The sequence below is a fragment of the Hyperolius riggenbachi genome, chromosome 8, assembly GCF_040937935.1.
Source record: "Hyperolius riggenbachi isolate aHypRig1 chromosome 8, aHypRig1.pri, whole genome shotgun sequence".
Classification (NCBI taxonomy): domain Eukaryota; kingdom Metazoa; phylum Chordata; class Amphibia; order Anura; family Hyperoliidae; genus Hyperolius; species Hyperolius riggenbachi.
In genome coordinates, this window is record NC_090653.1 from 174,184,994 (window position 1) to 174,210,234 (window position 25,241).

General features: G+C 43.8%; 1 protein-coding gene across 5 annotated transcripts in view; it reads left to right on the forward strand.

Moving 5' to 3' along the window:
* The first annotated feature begins 4,292 nt into the window (after positions 1-4,292).
* VSIG4 (V-set and immunoglobulin domain containing 4) overlaps positions 4,293-25,241 on the forward strand; it is a 179,226-nt gene continuing 158,277 nt past the window's right edge. For 4 of the 5 annotated variants that reach the window (XM_068249669.1, XM_068249672.1, XM_068249673.1 and 1 more), the window contains exons 1-2: positions 4,293-4,379; positions 5,940-6,030. In XM_068249669.1, coding sequence (XP_068105770.1) covers positions 5,964-6,030 — 67 coding nt within the window. In that variant the 5' untranslated portion in view covers positions 4,293-4,379; positions 5,940-5,963. The remainder of the gene's footprint in view (positions 4,380-5,939; positions 6,031-25,241) is intronic. The other variant, XM_068249670.1, reaches the window with a different exon arrangement.

The window sequence follows — 25,241 nt, forward strand, 5'->3', positions numbered from 1 at the left end:
GTTGCCCTGGCTTTATGTTTAGGGTCATTGTCCTGCTGGAAGGTGAACCTCCGCCCCAGTCTCAAGTCTTTTGCAGTCTCCAAGAGGTTTTCTTCCAAATTTGCCCTGTATTTGGCTCCATCCATCTTCCCATCAACTCTGACCAGCTTCCCTGTCCCTGCTGAAGAGATGCACCCCCCGAACATGATGCTGCCAACACCATATTTGACAGTGGGGATGGTGTGTTCAGAGTGATGTGCAGTGTTAGTTTTATGCCACACATAGCGTTTCGCATTTTGACCAAAAAGTTCCATTTTGGTCTCATCTGACCAGAGCTCTTTCTTCCACATGGTTGCTGTGTCCTTCACATGGCTTGTGGCAAACTGCAAACGGGACTTCTTATGCTTTCTGTTAACAATGCCTTTCTTCTTGCGACTCTTCCATAAAGGTCAACTTTGTACAGTGCATGACTAATAGTTGTCCTATGGACAAAGTCTCCCACCTGAGCTGTAGATCTCTGCAGATCGTCCAGAGTCACCATGGGCCTCTTGACTGCATTTCTGAGCAGCGCTCTCCTTGTTCGGCCTGTGAGTTTAGGTGGATGGCCTTGTCTTGGTAGGTTTACAGTTGTGCCATACTCCTTCCATTTCTGAATGATCGCTTGAACAGTGCTCCGTGGGATGTTCACGGCTTTGGAAATCTTTTTGTAGCCTAAGCCTGCTTTAAATTTCTCAATAACTTGATCCCTGACCTGTCTTGGAGGTCTTTGGACTTCACAGTGTTGTTGCTCCCAATATTCTCTTAGACAACCTCTGAGGCCCTCACAGAGCAGCTGTATTTGTACTGACATTAGATTACACACAGGTGCACTCTATTTAGTCATTAGCACTCATCAGGCAATGTCTATGGGCAACTGACTGCACTCAGATCAAAAGGGGCCGAATAATTATACACACCCCACTTTGAAGTTATTCATTTTTAAAAAATGTTTGGAATCTTGTATGATTTTCGCTCCACTTCTCACGTGTACATCACTTTGTATTGGTCTTTCACGTGGAATTCCAATACAATTGATTCATGTTTGTGGCAGTAATGTGACAAAATGTGGAAAACGTCAAGGGGGCCGAATACTTTTGCAAGCCACTGTATATGTACTCCTTCTAGTGCAGAGGTTTTGTATTGTTTGTATTGCCTAGCTTAGTTCGCTGTATTGCTCCAGATCTAGCTAGTCTACCTTGCTTATGTTATATATTGGTTCATCGTCAATATATACATATTCTAGTCAGCATTTGTTATTTTCCTTTTATTCGTGCTACGGTGATATATCAGTGCTGCTGATATATACGTACTCGAACTGTTGATATCCTGTATTTAGCTAGTTAGTGTTTAGCACGTTTCGGTAGGTTGCGCTTATCATGATCACCCGTGCTTAGCTAGCATAGTTGTGTTACAATTAGTTACGTTCTTTCCTGTAGTCTTGCCTGTGTGGATGCTTGCTGGTGACTTTACTTTTGTTAGTCTGCTTGCTCTGCTTTTGTGGACGTGACTGTGAGCCATGGTGGCTACTAGTTACGCTCCAATCTATAGTCCTGTCTTGTATCTGTCTGAATGTTTGCTATTGCAAGAGCAGCGCAACATCGCACTGTGCTGCCATTGCGTCTTATTTGTAGCGATATCGGAAGCCTAGAGCTGCAGTTGCTCTGGGCAGCCTGTGTAGCCTCTTCCATTATCCAGCTCTTAGCCTTGTTGTGCTGGGTGGTCAGAAAGTATGACCCCCCAGCATTACAGGAATTCCTTTTAATCAGAATTGTTTTGCGAGGATGACTGCCCCCGCCTTCTTTGCCCCTTATGTGGGTTGTTGGTGTGGAGTTCTCGCACATTTGACCGATATGGAGTGACATCAGGGCAGCCGGGGAGCAATTTAACATTGGCATGCCAACAAGCCGACGCTGCAGTTGCTATATTACCATTGTAGGCTGGACCATGCATACCAACAAGCGCTCCATCTTGTCTTGCTGCGCTTCCTGCTTTGGCTGTTATACCATCTGTCAGCCAGGGGGCACGGTGGACTAAGAGCACGATCAGAGCGGCTGCAACAAGCCATTCCATTTTTCCTCTCCCCTCGCTCGTCCCGTGAGTCATTGCGGTGATGTTGCTTGGGGTCGTGGTTATGGGAAGGCGTAGCATCTCCCGGCCGCCCGGCGCCATTTTAGGCCAGCATCGGGCCTCAACTCAGCACCCTTTGGAGCCTGCCCTGATGCTGCTGGTGTCTTACCAGTGAAACCAGTCAGCGTTCTTAGGCTCCCCGCCTGACCAAGCCTTGCAAATAATGGGACATGCTATGGAGGGCGCCTGGACATCCATAAAGCACCACTACACATGTCATCTTAGATGAGTATTAACAACAACAATCTTTCTAAGCATTTGAAAGTTTCCTTGGCAATGCAATTTGCACTTTACTAACAATGAACACTGTGATTTCCATTGGGAGATGCCAAAGTGATAACAGTTATTGTTCACCACTAGATCGTGCTAAATCACTGTAGAAGGGAGAATTCCTGTCAGTGTTTGATCTACAAGTGTTTACACAGAACCTTTGGGGCAACTCTGCATAAGGATAATATCCTGGCGGACTATTGCTCTATCTTTTGGTCCCAGTTCTTATTGATGGAATATCCTTATGTACTGTAAATGATTGCTTATCTTGTCACAAAAAGGTGGATTTCTGCTGATAACTCACTATAAACAGAGCTGCACGGACAAATCTGCATAAGGATTGTATCATGGCAGACTTTACATCAATCATGTCCTGAATCCAGCTCTGGTGTATACAGTGTCATCATACCATACAAAGTTTATGCAAAGAAATATGTTTTGTTGGATGTCCCTATGTTGCTTGAACTGATAACGGTTTCCTGTGAGGATATTGGAGACATTGTTTGGTTTCTCTATTGTGGAAAAATTGTTGCTGAAACTACAAAGGAAAGGATCCTTTTGCAAATAATACATCAACCTGGCTAGTCTTACTGTATATGATTAATCATTCAGCCTTTGATATCTAGGACTATATTGATGCCTCAGGGGATGAAACCCCTTGCATCCCTACATGTGCTTGTGTTCTGGTCATTTTATTAATATTTTATATAAGTAATGGTAAATCAAATAATTTTTGTATGTTTTTAGATAATTTCTCTTCTTCCTTTTTTCTTCTGTCCAAATAATTGAAACTCAATGGTATGACAAGCAAACATGAAGCACTAACAAATCCAAACTTTGTTTATTAAAAAAAAATACATATAGTTTTAACATCTAGAGAAAAATACTGGATGTTTTTATACACTAAAAAAAGTTTTTTTAATTTATTTTAATACAATCATAAGTCGTCACATCACAATGTATGTTGACAAGCATTGTCTTTGTTTAGTAAGTTAATGTCATATTAACTCTGTGATTTTGGGTACAACAAATACAAATAAATATTTTTATCCAAATTACAATGAACAGGTTTTTTTTTAAATAATTCTCTTGAAAATCACCTCAAAGTGTTAAGTGAATCTCTATTTCAGGAGGACACTTTCAAAAAAAGGTGTCAACACCAAAGGTACCGACTGAATCCTGAAGATCAGTAGAGGAATATTCCAGGTGGATCTCCACTTAATAAGGCCTAAATATTACGGACAGTGGTATAAAGTGCATGAAAGATACGACTGCAGGTGATTTCAGGATGAACAAGCAGCATCCTTCCAGCTTAATGATTCTGTATGAGATGACCAATGTATACGTAAATTAAGTACATTTATAGATTAATAATGTATCTCTTATGAGCCATTGAAAGTTAATGACACTTTCCCAATTCTTGGCTCTACATATGCAATAGAAATAATGAAATAGCCGCTGTATTCTTGGTTTTAATTAATGTTATATAAAAAACCCAGAGTCTTTGTTAAGATATACAGTACATCTACGGTATCAGATGTTAGAAATTCTGCAAAGAAGGATCAATGGAAATAAATTAGAATCACTGAAGATATGATTTATAAAAAACCCAAAAAGAATCTATTTGTAGAAAAGGGAATCTCTTCTGAGTTATCACATGAGTTGGTGATACATCATTTGGGTGTCAAAATCCATAATAAAAAAAAAACTATTCAAATTCATGCTTACTTCTCAAAAACACAAATGAGCTGTACACAAGATTTTGCTGTCTAGTAAAAATTTAAAAAAAGGAAGGAAGACCTATTATATGAACTTTGGGAAATGAAAAAGAGAAATAACAGAAAGGGATGAATACTTGTGCTTCTCATTGCAGCACTTAACTTACTGCAATAAAGAAATGGCAGAGCAAGTAACAATGAAGCACGTCAAGTGGCTATTTGTTTTGGTAGTGGTCTTTAAAAGTGGTGAGTAACACTTTTTCATTCTGACAGCCTGGCTTTCAATAGTTAGATCTGTTTAATAGAATTTGTCGAAATATTTTGTTATAATTTCAGATAAACACAGATAAACACAGAAAGAGGCAAAGAGGCATCCCTAGTTGGTATAGAGAGTAAACTTTATTTTGCGCTTAGTAGGATTTCAGTTAATGCACAAATTTAACAGTAAGAAAGCACTAAGAAATCAACATTATTTGTCATCCACTGGTTGTCTTTAATTTTAGAGAGTGCAATGTCCCTTTCAAGTAATTGCAGTTTCTCCATAGAAGTCTCTACTTCTTACCACAAAAATGTCACAAAAGGCGTCACTCTTTTATGACTGGATTCCCCAATGTTTTTTTTAAAATTATTAATAAGTAATGGTGAATCAAGTAATTTTTGTATATTCTTAGATAATTTCTCTTCTTCCTTTTTTCTTCTGTCCAAATAATTGAAACTCAATGGTATGACAAGCAAACATGACAAGCACTAACAAATCCAAACTTTGTTTATTTAAAAAAAAATACATATAGTTTTAACATCTAGAGAAAAAATACTGGATGTTTTATACACTAAACAAAGGTTTTTTTTAATTTATTTTAATACAATCATAAGTCGTCACATCACAATGTATGTTGACAAGCATTGTCTTTGTTTAGTAAGTTAATGTCATATTAACTCTGTGATTTTGGGTACAACAAATGCAAATAAATATTTGTATCCAAATTACAATGAACAGTTTTTTTTCAAAATCATTCCTTTGAAAATCACCTCAATGTGTTAAGTGAATCTCTATTTCAGGAGGACACTTTCAAAAAAAGGTGTCAACACCAAAGGTACTCGGTGACAAAAATTCCCTTGTACTGACTGAATCCTAAAGATCAGTAGAGGAATATTCCAGGTGAATATCCACTTAATAAGGCCTCAATATTACGGACAGTGGTATAAAGTGCATGAAAGATACGACTGCAGGTGATATCAGGATGAACAAGCAGCATCCTACCAGCTTAATGATTCTGTAGGAGATGACCAATGTATACGTAAATTAAGTACATTTATAAATTAATAATACATCACGTATGAGCCATTGAAAGTTAATGACACTTTCCCAATTCTTGGTTCTACTTATGCAATAGAAATAATGAAATAGCCGCTGTATCGTTGGTTTCAATTAATGTTATATTAAAAACACCCAGTCTTTGTTAAGGTATACAGTACATCTACAGTACAACATATGGATCAGATATTAGAAATTCTGCAAAGAAGGATCAATGGAAATAAATCAGAATCACTGAAGATATGATTTATAAAAAACCCACAAAGAATCTATTTGTAGAAAAGGGAATCTCTTCTGAGTTATCACATGAGTTAGTGATTCATCATTTGGGTGCCTGTCAAAATCCATAATAAAAAAAAAACTATTCAAATTCATGCTTACTTCTTAAAAACACAAATGTAAAAAAGGGAAGGAAGACCTTTTATATGAACTTTGGGAAATGAAAAAGAGAAATAACAGAAAGGGATGAATACTTGTGCTTCTCATTGCAGTGCTTAACTTACTGCAATAAAGAAATGGAAGAGCAAGTAACAATAAAGCACGTCAAGTGGCTATTTGTTTTGGTAGTGGTCTTTAAAAATGGTGAGTAACACTTTTTCATTCTGACAGCCTGGCTTTCAATAGTTAGATCTGTTTAATAGAATTTGTCGAAATATTTTGTTATAATTTCAGATAAACACAGAAAGAGGCAAAGTATAGAGAGTAAACTTTATTTTGCGCTTAGTAGGATTTCAGTTAATGCACAAATTTAACAGTAAGAAAGCACTAAGAAATCAACATTATTTGTCATCCACTGGTTGTCTTTAATTTTAGAGAGTGCAATGTCCCTTTCAAGTAACTGCAGTTTCTCCATAGAAGTCTCTACTTCCTACCACAAAAATGTCACAAAAGGCGTCACTCTTTTATGACTGGATTCCCCAATGTTTTTTTTCCCCATACATTATGAAGAGTATAAAGCTTAGTATGAAAGCGTTATTTGGCTTTGCAATAGGCATGACAGTTGAGTAGAACTGAAAATACTGACCATATCTTATTAATGGAGTCCCTGAAAGATAAAGTATCTCCGTATATCTCTTGGTTTCAGCAACCGTACAACACTAAAACAACAGAGCAAAGTGATCCTCAAAAATTATTTTTGGACCGGAGCAAAAGTGGAGGCTGAGTAACCTGCCTTGAAAATGCAGAATGAAACTTGGTATACAGATTCCTTACTACCTGGGAATATATGTTCTGGGGGGGTCTCATGCCCCTCTGCACACATGGGCGGAACCACAAACAGTCAATCAGATTTCCCCCATTTACGTCAATGTGAAAAATGTAAAAGGCTGTCATTCTCAAACTTGGCACATTTGGTAACTTGGTGACCAAGGTGAAAAATTCAGGGAAAGTTGGCAGAGCGTAAAGCAGCCAATCAAATTTGAGTAATTCATTTTCAATGGGAAAATGTATACTGCACCCATTGTTAGACTGTCAATTGCAGGGTTTTCAAACTTGCCACAGTTGGTCACTGGGTGACTGGGATTAATATTCAGAAAAGTGGGTGGAGCCCACAAAAGCCAATGAAAATTCATCTATTGGTTTTCAAGGGGAATATTTAAATTATTGACATTCTTACATTGTTAATGGCAAAGGCCTCAAACCTGGTACAGTCGGTCATTGGGCAACTGGGGTTCAAATTTACTAAAGGAAGTGAAGCCACAACCAGGCAATCAGATTTCTGATGTGGAAAAAAAGTAAATTATTAATGCAGAGGAAACCGAAAGCTCACAAACTTGGTCAAAAAAGCCATATACATACCCAGGCAACACTGGGACTTCTGCGAGTAGAAAATAAATATGGAGGCTGCCATATTTATTTCCTTTAACCCTCCTGGCGGTTGATTTTTTATGCCAAATGGGCAGAAATCTTTTTTTTTGTTTTTATTTATTTTTTTTTGTTTCATGTAAAGCTTCTACATGGAACACCACTAGAGGGTGCATGTGTTCCTCTACTGCGATCGTCGCCGGCATCTATAGCAAACAGGGGAACGCGTATATAACGCGTTTTCCTGCTTGGCTTCTCCTGTCGCCATGGCGACGATCGGAATGACGTCATTGACGTCAGACACCTCAGATCTAGCCCATAGTGCTGCCTGGAACTCATTGGTCCGGGCAGCGCTGGGCTCTGGCAGGGGGGGGCCTCCTCCGCCGCTGCGTGCGGGCGATCGCCGCAGAGCGGCGGCGATCAAACTGTGCGCGCGGCTAGCAAAGTGCTAGCTGCGCGCACAGCACTTTAAATGGGGCGAATCACCCCACCAGGGGCTGAGATATCTTCCTGTGCGGCATAGGCTTACCGCCAGGAAGGTTAAAGCAATACCAGTTGCCTGGCTGTCCTGCTGATCCACTGCCTCCAATACTTTTGGCCATAGACCCTAAACAATTATGCAGCAGATCAGGTGTTTCTGACATTAATACTGTCATGCTTATTATGACAGTAATAATTATTACATTCTGACATAATACATTAGCTGCATGATTGTTTCAGGTGTGATTCAGACACCACTGCAGCCAAATAGATCAGTAGGGCTGCCAGACAACTGGTATTGTTCAAAAGAAGATAAATATGGCAGCCTCCATATACTTCTCAGTTCAGCTGTTGTTTATTGTTACTATTATTAATACAAAATCTTTAACAACAGAGAAGTCTGTGCTGACTACAGAAGGCCCAGTTTAAGTAGCAATTAAAAGGGAAAATGCACTTTTATCATACCATGTTGTAACATACCAAATGTGCCTAAAGCCTGGAACCCACTAGCAGTACGTTTCTAAGCTACTAGCAGACGTTACTACTATTTCTAAATGCTTGTGACTTGAAAAGCTCTAACTAAATTCAATGCTATGGGGGGATCCCACTTGAGCGATGAGATTTTCTTAAAATTGCCCATAGCATTACATTAGCAAGAGCTTTTCAAGTCCTTAGCACTTAGGAAAGGCTGCTGGTGGGGTTGAGCCCTCTATATGCACTCAGGACAATAAGTCTGCACAAATGCAAAGTTAAAACTGATATACACATAATGCAATTCAGATCAGATCGGGAGGTCGATCAATAATTTTCCAATCGGCTTCAGATCAAGAAAGGGATCAATTTTCAGATCAGCAGTGCACAAAATCAACCTCTTTCTTGATTGGGAGCAGATCGGACATGCAAGAAATTATCAATAGACTTGTCCATCTGATGAGAAAATTGCATTGTGTGTACCAGCCTTTAGATGCTTATGTACATTGTGTGCATAAGAAAACTAAGAACCAATATTAATGAATGGACTAGTTTACACATAAATATGTTTTTTGCATGCAGAAAAAAATCAGGCACAACAGCATTCCCAGCGACAGGCCACTGTTTCGAGGGGTAGTCATCCCTCTTATCAAGCTGCTCTTTATTGGCTATTGTAAGATGCATTGAGTAAATGCAGCTGAAAAAATATTTTTGTATATGTATTTATTACATGCTGCAAAGCAAAAATTTATATTCTGAAGGGACAATTTATTTCTATATTAAAAGAATATTTATGTAGCTAAGCCTTATATATAGTATCAGAACAAAATCTCATTTATTCTCTTAAAAGTAATATGCCAAAACCAAGATAAAGTTATCAAATCAGTACAAACAGACAAGTGTTGTGCTTGTGTCTGCAGATGCTGGGGGAGGAATCAAACGAAGCAAATATCAATGTTAAACCCTTGCACTCACCAAACTCCAGTGATGGGCAGATATTTTCCGTGATCACGAAATAGCCGTGATTCACGAGCATTTTTTTCACTATTCGGCTTCGATATTCGACGCTGTGATCGATTCTGGATCACGGAAATCGGCCACGAGGCAGCCGTGATTACAAATATTCAGGCCGTGATCATGCTCGTGATCGCAGCAAAAAGCCATGATTAGATAAGTCATGATTGGGCGGAAATGACGTCTCTGGGCCAAGCAGAGGCCCCCCAGCCAGGCCCTAGCAACCAATCATAGGAGGGGAGGCTATGCCCTCCCCTCCTGTATATAAAGCGGTGGCCATGATGAAAAGCTCCGTCCTTGCTAGACTGTGGCACTGAGAGGATCATCTCCCGGCCATTTGTTGCTTCAGCAAGCGCATTTTTTTGTCCAAAACATAGCGTTTTTACTCCTAACAGTGCTCTTACACTGTAGTATATACTAAGTTGTATTCAGCTAGCTAGCCAGTGAATGATTACTAAAGTTAGTTGTAGTTCAGTGACGGAGTGTAGTGATTGCTGCTGTGCTTAGTTCAGTGCAGGCAGGCAGGTTAACTGATTCTATCTGCTACTGTTCTATTACTGACTGTATACTTGTATTTAACTAGCCAGTGAATGATTACTTAAAGAGGAACTCCAGTGAAAATAATGTAATAAAAAAAGGTGCTTAATTTTTACAATAATTATGTATAAATGATTTGATCAGTGTTTGCCAATTGTAAAATCTTTTAAATCCCTGATTTACATTCTGACATTTATTACATGGGGACATTTTTACTGTTGGCAGGTGATGTAGCTGCTGCATGCTTTTTTGGCAGTTGGAAACAGCTGTAAACAACTATTTCCCACAATGCAGCAAGGTTCACAGACAGGAAACTGCCAAGAGTACATACTTTTCTTGTTTCTTGTGGGAGGGGTTTCACCACAATATCAGCCATACAGTTCCCCCTGATGGTCTGTTTGTGAAAAGGAATAGATTTCTCATGTAAAAGGGGGTAACAGCTACTGATTGGGATAAAGTTCAATTCTTATTCGGAGTTTCTCTTTAAGTTAGTCATAGTCATTGTAGTTCATTGAGAGAGTGTACTGAATACTGATTGCTGTGCTTAGTGCAGGCAGACAGGTTCACTGATTCTACTGCTCTATCAGCGACTATATATCCTTGTATTTAGCTAGCCAGTGAGTGATTAACTTCAGTTAGCTGTGGTCAGTGTCATTGACAGTGTACTGATTAATTGCTATGCTTATTGCAGGATGGTTCAACTTCACACTAATTCCACTGCTCTATTACTGTATACTTGTTGGCTAGCTAAGCCAGCCAGCCAGCGATCAACTTAAGTTAGTTGCAGACAGTCACTACCACTGTTGTTCAGTCACTAAGTTTAGTCAGTGACATTGTACTGTTCTATAAGTGCACTGTAGGCAGACCACTGTCCACTAATTTTTGTGCTCTATATTTTACTGTATCTGATACTTGTATTCAGCTCATAGCCAGTGACCAACTTCAGTTAGTTGCATTCACTTCCACTGGTCAGTCACTAAGTTTAGTCAGTAACATTGTACTGTTCTATTAGTGTAGGCAGACCGCTGTCCACTAATTTTTGTGTTCTATATTATTTTACTGTATCACTTGTATTCAGCGCATAGCCAGTGATCAACTTCAGTTACTTGCATTCACTGTCACTGGTCAGTCACTAAGTTTAGTCAGTGACATTGTACTGTTCTATAAGTGCACTGCAGGCAGACCGCTGTCCACTATTTTTTGCGTTCTATATTTTACTGTATCTGACAGTTGTATTCAGCTCACAGCCAGTGATCAACTTCAGTTATTTAAAGTTAAAAAATACTGCTGCGCTCTCCAGACCTGCAATAAACACAAAACTCCACATAGGGTAATATTGTACAGTCTGAGTATTTTAAATACTGCACATCACCCGTGTCTTGTGCTCCCCAGGTGTACTTCAAAAAACTGTATCCCTCGCCCCCTCTTTTTGAAGTACACCTGGGGAGCACAAGATACGGGTGAAGTGCAGTATTTGAAATACTCAGACTGTACAATATTACCCTATGTGGAGTTTTGTGTTTATTGCAGGTAGTGTTGGGCGAACAGTGTTCGCCACTGTTCGGGTTCTACAGAACATCACCGTGTTCAGGTGATGTTCGAGTTCGACCGAACACCTGATGGTGTTCGACCAAACCGTTCGGCCATATGGTTGAACTAAGAGCGCATGGCCGAACGTTCCCCGAACGTTCGGCTAGCGCTGTGATTGGCCGAACGGGTCACGTGGTTCGGACCCGAACGCGCTCTGATTGGCCGAACGGGTCACGTGGTTCGGGTAAATAAATACCCGATCCACGTCATTTCTCCGCCATTTGTCTGTGGGTTTAGCTTTGGGTAGGCAGGCAGGGTAGTTCTCTCTCCAGCCAGGCTAGCCAGGGTCCCCCAGTCATTGTGTCGCTGCTGGGAACAGTAGTACACCGCTTACCCACACTATATAGCATTGTGTTTACTGTCACTCTGTGTACACCGCTCACCCACCACTGTATAGCATTGTGTTTACTGCCACTCTGTGTCTCTGCTGGGAACAGTAGTACACCGCTCACCCGCCACTGTATAGCATTGTGCTCTGTGTCGCTGCTGGGAATAGTAGTACACCGCTCACCCACCACTGTATAGCATTGTGCTCTGTGTCGCTGCTGGGAATAGTAGTACACCGCTCACCCACCACTGTATAGCATTGTGCTCTGTGTCGCTGCTGGGAACAGTAGTACACCGCTCACCCACCACTGTATAGCATTGTGCTCTGTGTCGCTGCTGGGAATAGTAGTACACCGCTCACCCACCACTGTATAGCATTGTGCTCTGTGTCGCTGCTGGGAACAGTAGTACACCGCTCACCCACCACTGTATAGCATTGTGCTCTGTGTCGCTGCTGAGAATAGTAGTACACCGCTCACCCACCACTGTATAGCATTGTGCTCTGTGTCGCTGCTGGGAATAGTAGTACACCGCTCACCCACCACTGTATAGCATTGTGCTCTGTGTCGCTGCTGGGAATAGTATTACACCGCTCACCCACCACTGTATAGCATTGTGCTCTGTGTCGCTGCTGGGAACAGTAGTACACCGCTCACCCACCACTGTATAGCATTGTGCTCTGTGTCACTGCTGGGAATAGTAGTACACAGCTCACCCACCACTGTATAGCATTGTGCTCTGTGTCGCTGCTGGGAATAGTAGTACACCGCTCACCCACCACTGTATAGCATTGTGCTCTGTGTCGCTGCTGGGAATAGTAGTACACCGCTCACCCACCACTGTATAGCATTGTGCTCTGTGTCGCTGCTGGGAATAGTAGTACACCGCTCACCCACCACTGTATAGCATTGTGCTCTGTGTCGCTGCTGGGAACAGTAGTGCACCGCTCACCCACCACTGTATAGCATTGTGCTCTGTGTCGCTGCTGGGAACAGTAGTACACCGCTCACCCACCACTGTATAGCATTGTGCTCTGTGTCGCTGCTGGGAATAGTAGTACACCGCTCACCCACCACTGTATAGCATTGCGCTCTGTGTCGCTGCTGGGAACAGTAGTACACCGCTCACCCACCACTGTATAGCATTGTGCTCTGTGTCGCTGCTGGGAATAGTAGTACACCGCTCACCCACCACTGTATAGCATTGTGCTCTGTGTCGCTGCTGGGAACAGTAGTACACCGCTCACCCACCACTGTATAGCATTGTGCTCTGTGTCGCTGCTGGGAATAGTAGTACACCGCTCACCCACCACTGTATAGCATTGTGCTCTGTGTCGCTGCTGGGAATAGTAGTACACCGCTCACCCACCACTGTATAGCATTGTGCTCTGTGTCGCTGCTGGGAATAGTAGTACACCGCTCACCCACCACTGTATAGCACTGTGCTCTGTGTCGCTGCTGGGAATAGTAGTACACCGCTCACCCACCACTGTATAGCATTGTGCTCTGTCTCGCTGCTGGGAATAGTAGTACACCGCTCACCCACCACTGTATAGCATTGTGCTCTGTGTCGCTGCTGGGAACAGTAGTACACCGCTCACCCACCACTGTATAGCATTGTGCTCTGTGTCGCTGCTGGGAATAGTAGTACACCGCTCACCCACCACTGTATAGCATTGTGCTCTGTGTCGCTGCTGGGAATAGTAGTACACCGCTCACCCACCACTGTATAGCATTGTGCTCTGTGTCGCTGCTGGGAATAGTAGTACACCGCTCACCCACCACTGTATAGCATTGTGCTCTGTGTTGCTGCTGGGAATAGTAGTACACCGCTCACCCACCACTGTATAGCATTGTGCTCTGTGTCGCTGCTGGGAATAGTAGTACACCGCTCACCCACCACTGTATAGCATTGTGCTCTGTGTCGCTGCTGGGAACAGTAGTGCACCGCTCACCCACCACTGTATAGCATTGTGCTCTGTGTCGCTGCTGGGAATAGTAGTACACCGCTCACCCACCACTATACAGCATTTCTGTACTGCCACTGTACTGCTGCCAGTCAGCGTGTACTTTAAGGATAAGTGAAATGAAGAAGAAATCCTGTGAAAGAGGGAGGGGCAAGGGAAGAGGTGTTTCCCCTGACGGTTCACGTACAGGCCACAGTGGAGCACCGAAGAAAACCCACTCAATACCGCCCATGTTGTCCAGGAAATCAACCCTCACAAATCCAAAAGAACAGGACCAGATAATTAATTGGATGACCTCTCAATCGTCCAGCAGTGGGTTAAGCAGCACCAGCACATCACGCACGAGGTCCGAGTCCTCAGCCAGTTACAAGGAGCCAGTGGGCACAAAGCTGACACAACCGGCAGCGACACCACGCACACAACTGCCAAATAACCAGTCCGAAGAATTTCCTCAGGACACAATGGGGTATTCTCAGGAGCTATTCCCAGCCCAACAAACTTCCACCTTTCAAAGGTCAATGGAACAGCCAGAAATGTTGTGCCCGGATTCACAACCATTTACTGTGGGAAATGCACGGCGCACTGAAATGCAAGGCGAGTCCGAGGACTTTGAAACCCAAATCCCAGAGCAAGTTGGGCAGAAGGGGTATCAATTGCAGGAGGTCGGCCGAGAAGATCTGGAAGACGACGTTGGAGTGAGCTGCGCAGAGGTTGTTCTGGGGAGCTCTAATCCACGGCGGCGGCCCACAATCACATATGACGAGTTTGAGGAGATGGAAGAGGAGGGTTTGGACAATGTGGACACAGACCCAGATTTTGTATGTGAAGGAGAACATCGCCGTCGTAGCAGCACAGATGAGTCTGTTGAAGAACCCACTGCTGCACGAGTTCGCCTTGTGCCACAAGGTAGGCGGCGCGAAATTTCAGGCACCACAAGCGTGGAAGTTCAAGTGAGACGCAAAAGAGGCGCAAACAGAAATCGCCAGCAAGGCAGGTGCTCCAAAGTCTGGCCTTTCTTTGAAGACTGCAGTGAGGATGGTACCATGGTGATTTGCAAGGTGTGCAGGGGGAAAAATATTAACAACCTCTCCACCACCAGCATGACCCGCCACATGGTATCCAAACATCCCACTCTGTGGGCAAACGCGGCAGGACAGGGTACCAGCAACACTGCCTCCCTTGGGGTCACCAGACTCACCACCAGACCCTCCTCAGCAGCAGCAGTAGCCCAGCCATTGCGTGGTTCACAACAACATTCACAAACATCAGACGACGCTGACACTGTCACTTTCCGGAATAGTGCTCTTGAGGTCTCCCAGTCTTCATCAAACACAACAACCAACAGCCCTTCAGTGTGCAGCCCTACGGTTCAGTTGTCTGTCTCGGAGATGTTTGAGCGCAAGAGGAAATTGCCAGCAAATGACCCCCGGGCCATGGCACTAACAGCCAGCATAGCCAAGCTTCTGGCCTGTGAAATGCTGCCATATCGAGTGGTGGAGACAAACAGCTTCAAGGGCATGATGTCAGTGGCCATCCCACGTTACATGGTTCCTAGCCGCTACCACTTTGCGTGCTCTGCAGTGCCTGAGTTGCATGAGCACGTGGTCAGCAAAATAACCCGAAGCTTGAAGAATGCCGTTGCCTGCAAGGTTCACCTCACCACTGACACCTGGACGAGTGCGTTCGGCCAGGGTCGATACATCTCCCTTACCGCGCACTGGGTGAACCTTGTGGAGCCTGGCAGCGATTCCTCACCTGCTACGGCGCGGGTGTTGCCCACGCCGCAAACAGCTGCACCGCCGTCCCTCCCACTGGATAACAACAGCAGCACCTACCTCTCTGACTCCTTCTCCTCCAACGCATCTCAAAGCTGTACCTCATCCGGAAACGCTAATCCAACAGCAGTAGGATCGTGGAAGCAGTGCAGCACAGCTGTTGGCATGCGTCAGCAAGCGTTGCTGAAGCTGATCTGCCTTGGGGATAAGCAGCACACAGGGGAGGAAATTTGGAGGGGAATAAAGGAACAGACGGATTTGTGGCTGGCACCGCTGGACCTGAAACCGGGCATGGTTGTGTGTGATAATGGGAGTAATCTCATTCGCGCTTTAAGGTTGGCTAAGCTGACACACATCCCTTGCCTGGCGCACGTGATAAACCTAGTAGTTCAGCGGTTCCTGAGGACATACCCAGGCGTGGCCGATCTTCTGTTGAAGGTGCGACGAGTGGCCAAACATTGTAGAAATTCCAGTACTGCTTCGGGGGCACTCGCCAAGATGCAGGAGCGCTTCAATCTCCCCCACCATCGCTTGCTGTGTGATGTCCCTACGCGCTGGAATTCTACGCTGCACATGCTAGCCCGCTTTTGCGAGCAGAAGAGTGCAGTGGTCCAGTACATGACGGCGCAGTACCGAGGCGCATCCGGACAGCTGCCAAGCTTCTGTGGATCCGATTGGGCCAACATGTTGGACCTCTGCCAAGTCCTCCAAAATTTGGAGCAATCCACGTTGCTTGTGAGCAGTGACAACTCTTCAGTCAGCATTACCATACCACTGCTGTGTTTACTGAAGAAGTCAATGTTGAAAATCAAGGAAACAGCTGTCATGATGCAACTGGGGGAATCTGAAGGAGAAAACGATCAGCGTGATGATACCAACATTAGGCCATCTGCCTCAGGAAACGCTAGCCCCAGCAGCTATGACGAAGAAGAGGAGGAGGAACAGCTGGAGTTGGAGCAGGAATTTCATGCCACCACTGACGAGGGCCAGAGCGGTGCACGTTGGACTTCCACAATTCAGCGCGAATGGTCAGCAGAAGCAGACCAGGAAGTAGGTGACGACTATGATGCATCACAACTATCACAACGCTCACAAGAGGATGATGAGGATTCTGGCAGGACTCTGGCACACATGGCTCAATTCATGCTAGACTGCATTGAACGCGACCCACGCATTGTGCGCATTCTGGACAACACCAATTACTGGGTTTATACTCTTCTGGATCCACGGTACAAACACAATGTTCCAAAACTGCTTGAAGAAAGAGTCAGACAGGTCACAATGGAAGAATACCAGCAGGCCCTTGTGGAGACTTTAGAGAGGAGATTGACATCCTACCCCTCCTCTAGCCAGTTGTACGCCGACAGACTGACTTCCGCAAACCCAGGACGACCAGGAGGGCAGCAAACAACACAAGCCGCAGCTAGTGCCCAAAAGGGAATGGTATCGGCAGTGTCCTTGGAGTGGGAACATTTTCTGACACCCATGCAGCAGCCCACAGAACAGCAAGCATGCAGATCCACCTCCAACACCGATCGCCTGGAGAAGATGGTCAAGGACTACATGTCAGATGGCGTAGCTGTGTTGAACAATCCATCTGCACCCTTCAACTATTGGGTATCGAAGCTAGACACCTGGCACGAACTGGCAATGTACGCAATAGAGGTGCTGGCTTTCCCGGTAGCCAGCGTTATGTCGGAACGCTGTTTCAGTGCTGCCGGAGGCATCGTCACAGATTGGCGTATCCGCCTCTCCACAGAAAATGCAGACCGTCTGACTCAAATTAAAATGAATCAATCCTGGATTGGAAACGACTACGCAACACTCCCGGATCCCAACCAAGTAACATGAACAATGAACATCTGTGATGGGTTAGCGTTTCCGGTCCCTGTTTATTGAACCTCTCATCTGTATTACATTTATGACTGCATGGCGACAAAATGCATTGCTATCCACACGCTTCTTGTCCTCATGCAAGGCCTGGGTTGCGCCTGAAAGCGTGGCCTTCTCCTCCTGTGCCTCCTCCTGTTCCATCACGTGTGCTGCTGCTGGGTTAGCGTTGCTGGTCCCTTTTTACGGAACCTCTTATCTGTATTACATTTATGACTGCATGGCGACAAAATGCATTGCTATCCGCACGCTTCTTGTCCTCATGCAAGGCCTGGGTTGTTGTGTCTCAAAGCGTGGCCTTCTCCTCCTGCGCCGCCCTCCTCCTGTTCCATCACGTGTGCTGCTGCTGGGTTAGCGTTACCGGTCCCTTTTCCTGGAACCTCTTATCTGTATTACATTTATGACTGCATGGCGACAAAAAGCATGTTACCTGTGCAAAGAAAAATGACATTTTCCGCATTTAAAAGACATTTTTTCCTTTGAAACTTTACAATCAATTTTCTCAAAAACTATAAGCTCTTTTTCAAATATTTTTTTTCCCTCTTGTACCCACTCCCAAGGTGCACATACCCTGCAAATTTGGGGTATGTAGCATGTAAGGAAGCATTACAAAGCACGAAAGTTCGGGTCCCCATTGACTTCCATTATGTTCGGAGTTCGGCGCGAACACCCGAACATCGCGGCCATGTTCGGCGAACGTTCGCGAACCCGAACATCCAGGTGTTCGCCCAACACTAATTGCAGGTCATCCAGCAACTGGACTTTCTGCAGTGACCTCATTGACTGTTTGATTATTCATTCTGGTGATCTTTTGATAACTGTGGCGCAGTGTGTAGAAATTGTAACTTCAGTTATTTGCATTCACTGCCACTGGTAAGTCACAAAGTTTAGTCAGTGACATTGTACTGTTCTAGTAGTGCAGGGAGACCACTTTCCACTAATTTTTGTGTTCTATATTATTTTATTGTATCACTTGTATTTAGCTCATAGCCAGTGATCAACTTCATTTAGTTGCATTCACTGCCACACTGGTCAGTCACTAAGTTTAATCAGTGACATTGTTCTGTTCTATTAGTGCAGGCAGACCACTGTCCACTAATTTTTGTGTTCTATATTTTACTGTATCTGACAGTTGTATTCAGCTCATGGACAGTGATCAACTTCAGTTAGTTGCATTCACTGCCACTGTTCAGTCACTACGTAGTTACATAGTTACATAGTTATTTGGGTTGAAAAAAGACATACCTCCATCGAGTTCAACCAGAGAACAAAGTACAACACCAGCCTGCTCCCTCACATATCTCTGTTGATCCAGAGGAAGGCAAAAAACCCTTACAAGGCATGGTCCAATTAGCCCAAAAAGGGAAAAAAAAATCCTTCCCGACTCCAGATGGCAATCAGATAAAATCCATGGATCAACATCACTGGGCATTACCTAGTAATTGTAGCCATGGATGTCTTCCAATGCAAGGAAAGCATCTAAGCCCCCTTTAAATGCAGGTATAGAATTTGCCATAAGTACTTCCTGTGGCAATGCATTCCACATCTTAATCACTCTTACTGTAAAGAACCCTTTCCTAAATAAATGGCTAAAGCATTTTTCATCCATGCACAGATCATGTCCTTTAGTCCTTTGAGAAGGCCTAGGGACAAAAAGCTCATCCGCCAAGCTTTTATATTGCCTTTATTTTTTGCTGTGGTGACACCAGTGAGGTGCGATGGTCGTTCTCTGCTGCCATGCTGACTGCTTAGTCGTTCTCCTCCTGCCGCTGATGTTCCTCAATTAAACTACTAAAGTCTGTGTTCCCACTGACAGGGTCCACGGATACTTACAATTTTTGGGCACAATTCTCGTGCTGTAGCGCCACCAATGAGGAGCTATGCCTTTCTGTGCTGCTGCTGCTGAGTCCTTAGTCCTCCTCCTCCTGCTGCTGATGTTGAAATTTAATACTTAAGTCTGTGTTCCCAACACCAGGGTCCATGGATGCATACAATTTTTGGGCACAATTCTTGTGCTGTAGTGCCACCAATGAGGGGCCATGCCTTTCTGTGCTGCTGCTGCTGAGTCCTTAGTCCTCCTCCTCCTGAGTCCCGCTGCTGATGTTGGAATTTAATACTTAAAGAGACTCTGTAACACAATTTTCAGCCTTATTTATTCTATTGTATAAATTCCTTTACCTGTTCTAATGTGGTCTGTCTTACTGCAGCCTTTCCTAGTTGCACAGTGGCTGTATTATCTGTTATATAATCTAATCTTCTTTCCTTTGTCAGCTTTGTCGGGCTCATGCACTCAGACAGGCATGTGCTGCTCTGCTTGTGATAGGCAGAAGCTATACACACCCTGTCCACGCCCCCTGCAGGCTCTGTTTGAGTCACAGACTGAGCTTCTCTCAGCCTATCACATGCTGGTTAGCAGCCATCTTTTTTGTTTGTAAACACTGCCTAAAACTGGCAACTACAAGCCAGGATTGCAGCAGGGAGTGACAGTAACAATTCTCGTGCTGTAGTGCCACCAATGAGGGGCCATGCCTTTCTGTACTGCTGCTGCTGAGTCCTTAGTCCTCCTCCTCCTGCTGCTGATGTTGGAATTTAATACTTAAGTCTGTGTTCCCAACACCAGGGTCCATGGATGCATACAATTTTTGGGCACAATTCTTGTGCTGTGCTGCCACCAATGAGGGGCCATGCCTTTCTGTGCTGCTGCTGCTGAGTCCTTAGTCCTCCTCCTCCTGAGTCCCGCTGCTGATGTTGGAATTTAATACTTAAGTCTTTGTTCTCAATGCCAGGGTCCACGGATGCTTACACTTTTTGGGCACAATTCTTGTGCTGTGGTGCTACCAATGAGGGGCCATGCCTTTCTGTGCTGCTGCTGAGATCTTAGTCTTCCTCCTCCTGCTGCTGATATTGGAGTTTAATACTTAAGTCTGTGTTCGCAATACAAGGGACCACAGATGCATACGATTTTTGGGCACAATTCTCGTGCTGTGGTGCTACCAATGAGGGGCCATGCCTTTCTGTGCTGCTGCTGAGTCCTTAGTCCTCCTCCTCCTGAGTTCTGCTGCGGATTTTGAAATTTAAAAATTAAGTCTGTGTTCCCACTGCCAGGGTCCACGGATACTTACAATTTCTGGGCACAATTCTTGTGCTGTGATGCTACTAATGATGGGCCATGTCTTTATGTGCTGCTGCTGCAGAGTCCTTAGTCCTTAGTCCTCCTCCTGCTGCTGCCTGCTGATGTTGGAATTTAATACTTAAGTCTGTGTTCCCACTGCCAGGGTCCACGGATATTTACAATTTTTGGGCACAATTCTCGTGCTGTGGTGCTACCAATGAGGGGCCATGCCTTTCTGTGCTGCTGCTGCTGAATCCTTAGTCCTCCTCCTCCTGCTGCTGATGTTGGAATTTAATACTTAAGTCTGTGTTCCCAACACCAGGGTCCACGGATGCATCAGTTTTTGGGCACAATTCTCGTGCTGTGCTGCTACCAATGAGAAGCCATGTCTTTCTGTGCTGCTGCTGAGTCCTTAGTCCTCCTCCTCCTGCTGCTGATGTTGTGTTTAACTACTAAAGCCTGTGTTCCCAATTGCAGGGTCCACGGATACTTAGAATTGTTGGGCTGATTTATTGTGCTGTGGTACCACCAGTGAGGTGCCATACTCTTTTTCTGTGCTGCCGCAGAGTGCTGCTTAGTCCTCCTGCTGCCTCCTCTCATGTCGTATTAAATGACAACAGCAGTCTGTGTGCCCACCATCAGGGTCCACGGATGCTAACATTTTTGGCTGATTTATCATGCTGTGGTGCCGACAGTGAGGTGCCATAATCTTTTTCTGTGCTGCCTCAGAGTCCTGGTTAGTCCTCCTGCTGTCGCCTCTCATGTCGTATTGCATGACAACAGCAGTCTGTGTACCCACCATCAGGGTCCACGGATGCTACAATTTTTGGGCTCATTTATTGTGCTGTGGTGCCACCAGTGAGGTGCCATACTCTTCTTCTGTGCTGCCGCAGAGTGCTGCTTAGTTCTCCTGCTGCCACCTCTCATGTCATATTTAGCGAATACAGCAGTCTGTGCACCCACCACCAGGGTCCACGGATGCTACAATTTTTGGGCTGATTTATCGTGCTGTGGCACCACCAGTGAGGTGCCATACTCTTCTTCTGTGCTGCTGCAGAGTGCTGCTTAGTCCTCCTGCTGCCGCCTCTCATATCATATTGAACGACAACAGCAGTCTGTGTACCAACCACCAGGGTCCACAGATGCTACAATTTTTGGGCTAATTTATCGACTAACTTTGCTGCCATGTCATTGCTAGAAAAATTTTAAAAAATGTACAAAAACCTCTCTGGGTGTTTTTGTGGCATTGCCCACTCAACCTCCTCCAGTGGTACCACCACCGCCAGGTGCCATTGGTACTCGCTATCACCTCTGCGATTGATTAAAGTGTATTTCCCTGTTTAAAGCCAATTATTACCAATTAATAGCCTCATTTAAAGTGTTGATTTAACATTAACGTGTTTTGGTTTCTGGACGTAGAAACTACGTCCAGAAACCATGTGCGCTACCGCGCGCCCCCGCGGCCGATCGCGCGCGTGCACGCGCACTCCCGGCCGCGGATTCGGTAGTCAGGGAATCAATGTATCGGACTATGAAGTCCGATCACTGATTCCTCTCCCCCGCTGAAAAAGCGACAGCTTCTCTCGGAAGCTGCGCCTTTTCTGGCCATTCACTTCCTGATGCGCCACTCTAAGCGTGTGTTACGCTTAGAGTGACGTCATGTAAACAAACTCATGGCCGCCATCTTGTGGCCAAAAAGTAATACTACACCTGAAAATAAAAATGAATTAAAATCAACACACATTTACATTATAAATCTATTGTTTACCCCCCACCCTCCCAAAACTACCCAAATAAAATGTTTACTATAAATAAAAAAAACCATTACAATTAAAAAAAACAAAAACATGTAAATATTTACCTAAGGGTCTAAACTTTTTAAATATCAATGTAAAGATGAAATATTTCTATATTTTTTTTATTTTAAACTTGTTAATAGTGATGGATGCAAAATGGAAAAAATGCACCTTTATTTCCAAATAAAATATTGTCGCCATACATTGTGATAGGGACATAATTTTAACGGTGTAATAACCGGGACATATGGGCATATACAATACGTGAGTTTTAATTATGGAGGCATGTATTATTTTAAAACTATAATGGCTGAAAACTGAGAAATAATGAATTTTTCCATTTTTTTCTTATTCTTCCTGTTAAAATGCGTTTACAGTAAAGTGGCTCTTAGCAAAATGTACCCCCCAAAGAAAGCCTAATTGGTGGCGGAAAAAACAAGATATAGATCAGTTCATTGTGATAAGTAGTGATAAAGTTATAGGCTAATGAATGGGAGGTGAACATTTCTCTCGTGAAAACCACGGAACCTGAATGGGTTAAAATCCATTTTCTCAAAAACCAAAAGTTATTTTTGGTATTTTTTTTGTTTAAGTTGTAACCCCTTATCACCTTATAATCCATGCAATTTGGGGAATTGTAGCATGTATGGGGGCTTTAATAATAGCTTAAACGCTATTCCGTGATCACGGCCATGTTTAGATGTGAGTGCCTCATTCACAGAAAAAATTTGTGAGTCTGGCTGAAATCCGGAAATCAATCACGCCGTTTCCGGATTTTTTTTCAATCACGGCCGAACAGTCGAATCCATGATCCATATCCGAGCATCACTGCAAAACTCCATGTGGGCAGGCAATCAGTTTTTTTACCTGGTTGCCTTATTACATGTAATGCAAGGAGTTAAGGGGTTCGTACATCAGGCAACTTTGGCAGCCGATCGACCAACCAACTCGATTATTATTATCGAATTGGTTGAAAATTGGTGCCACTAAGTGTAGGCCCGATCGACGATGCGACGAATTTTGGGGCCGAAATTGGTCACGTTAGTTATCACGCCTGGTGCAAGATGTCAGGCCAAAAGTTGGTTGTTTGGGTGTGTGGTGTTACGGTGGCCGATTTCGGAACAATCAACAAAATGATGAAATCCTTGCCACCGCCGCCGTAATGTATAAATGCCCCCCCCAAGTGTGCGCATTATAAATAACTCATTCTGTAGCAGCCTCCGCACGGTGTCGGTGACCTTGTGGCAGCCTCTGTTCATGCCACTTGTGCATAGTGTCTAACATCGGCGCGTAGCATCTGATGTCAGATGCTATGCACCATCGGCGTGTACGGAGAGCCGCACGGCGGTTACGGACACCGCACGAAGGCTGCTACAGCACAGGTAGTGTATTATGCACACACTGCGGGGGCACATTTATACATTGGGGCAGGGGCGGGGCAGACGCGGCAGGCACAGCAAATTCCCTTAAGATTTCATGCTGAAATTGGATGGGAATCGACCTGCAGTATATGGGCAGCTTCGCCGAACAGACAAATTTATCTTTAATCACATTCGATTAGAGATATTTTTGTCTCTTTGTCGAATCCGCCCATAATCTCCTGATGTATGGGCACCTTTAATGTTGACCGGTACCAAGGAGGAAACCGTGATATTCGGTGAATCGGCTTAATGCAAAATACTGCAAGGCTTTGTTAACCAATGTCCTTCATTCCCATTTCCTAAAACCTTTACAGTTTTTTTATGTATGCCTTTCTGTTTACCATTACATCATTAGCTGGTACTTTGCACTGTAGACACTCATCATCACATGTTGGTGTTGCAACTTTTTAGCTGGGTCCGGGTCCAAGTTTGTGCCAAGCACATCCCCTGCCTACAGACTGTTTAGTCAGAAGGATTTATTCATATTCATCATCGGGGAATTTGTATTATGTTTGTTCCTTTCATCCTTTTGTTGTGTTGCAGGTCACACTTTTTGTGTGCTTTAATTGATTTTAAAGTTTTGCACCAGTTATTGTTAAATGATAAAATATTGTACCTTGATTATTTACATAGCGGTGCAGCCTTTTATTAGGGATCCCTTGTTCTAGTAAAGCTGTGCTCTGCAAGTAGGTAGGGCAGAGGAGAGGAGGAGTGGGCCCCAATAGCCCCCGAGACCTCTCCGGTAACTGCTGTGGGCCTGTGGCTATTAATATGCGCCTGCTGGAAGCCGTGACTGTAAATGGAACTGGGAGTGGGCCCTGGTCTTGCATAGGCATTCAAATTCTTGGTATTAAGAGCCAGAATTGTAAAGTATTTTGAAGCATTTCAAAACAGCAGGAGGTTCTGAATCTGTAGAAGTAAATGGTAGTGTTGAAATATGCTTCAAAATTCCTCAAAATGCTTTCCAAGTCTGGGCAAGGCATTTTACCATGCTTGTGTGAACAGGCCCATGGTAAAAAACATAAATAGAAAGTTTTGCTTTCTTAGCTATACTGTACATACAAATACAGTGTTCAGTATAGTTAGGTTTACAGCATACATATAAGGGGTTTTTTTCAGTATTAGTCAGAATAGTTTAGGCAACACAATTGTTTAACTGTACTGTATAACAAGAATAATTGTTCTTTTTTTTAAATAAAAGTTTGAAATGTTTTTTTATGCTGATAATTGTACTTAACTTCCTATTTAAATACTATTGGAAAGAGGAAGTGTAGAACAGTAGACTAATTAGTTATAACTAAAACAATTGCCTACAGTTCTTCAGTGCTACATTTTGCATAGGGTTATTTACACTTAATATTTTCCATTAGATTTCCAGATCAGACTCCTGTTTATTAATATGTATTGCTGCTTGATGTTTTAAAATATACATATCTTTTTAAAGGAGAAAACACTTTTTTTTTTAATTAAAAAGAAAAGAGTTGGTGCACTGAATTACAGATGCTCACTCCTGCTCACTTCTCCATTGTTGGCAATCCTAACTATGGCTCCCTTGCTGTCCCGTCCGGCTGCTCCGCTGTCTTCTTATCGCTGCTGGTATTCTGGCCAATC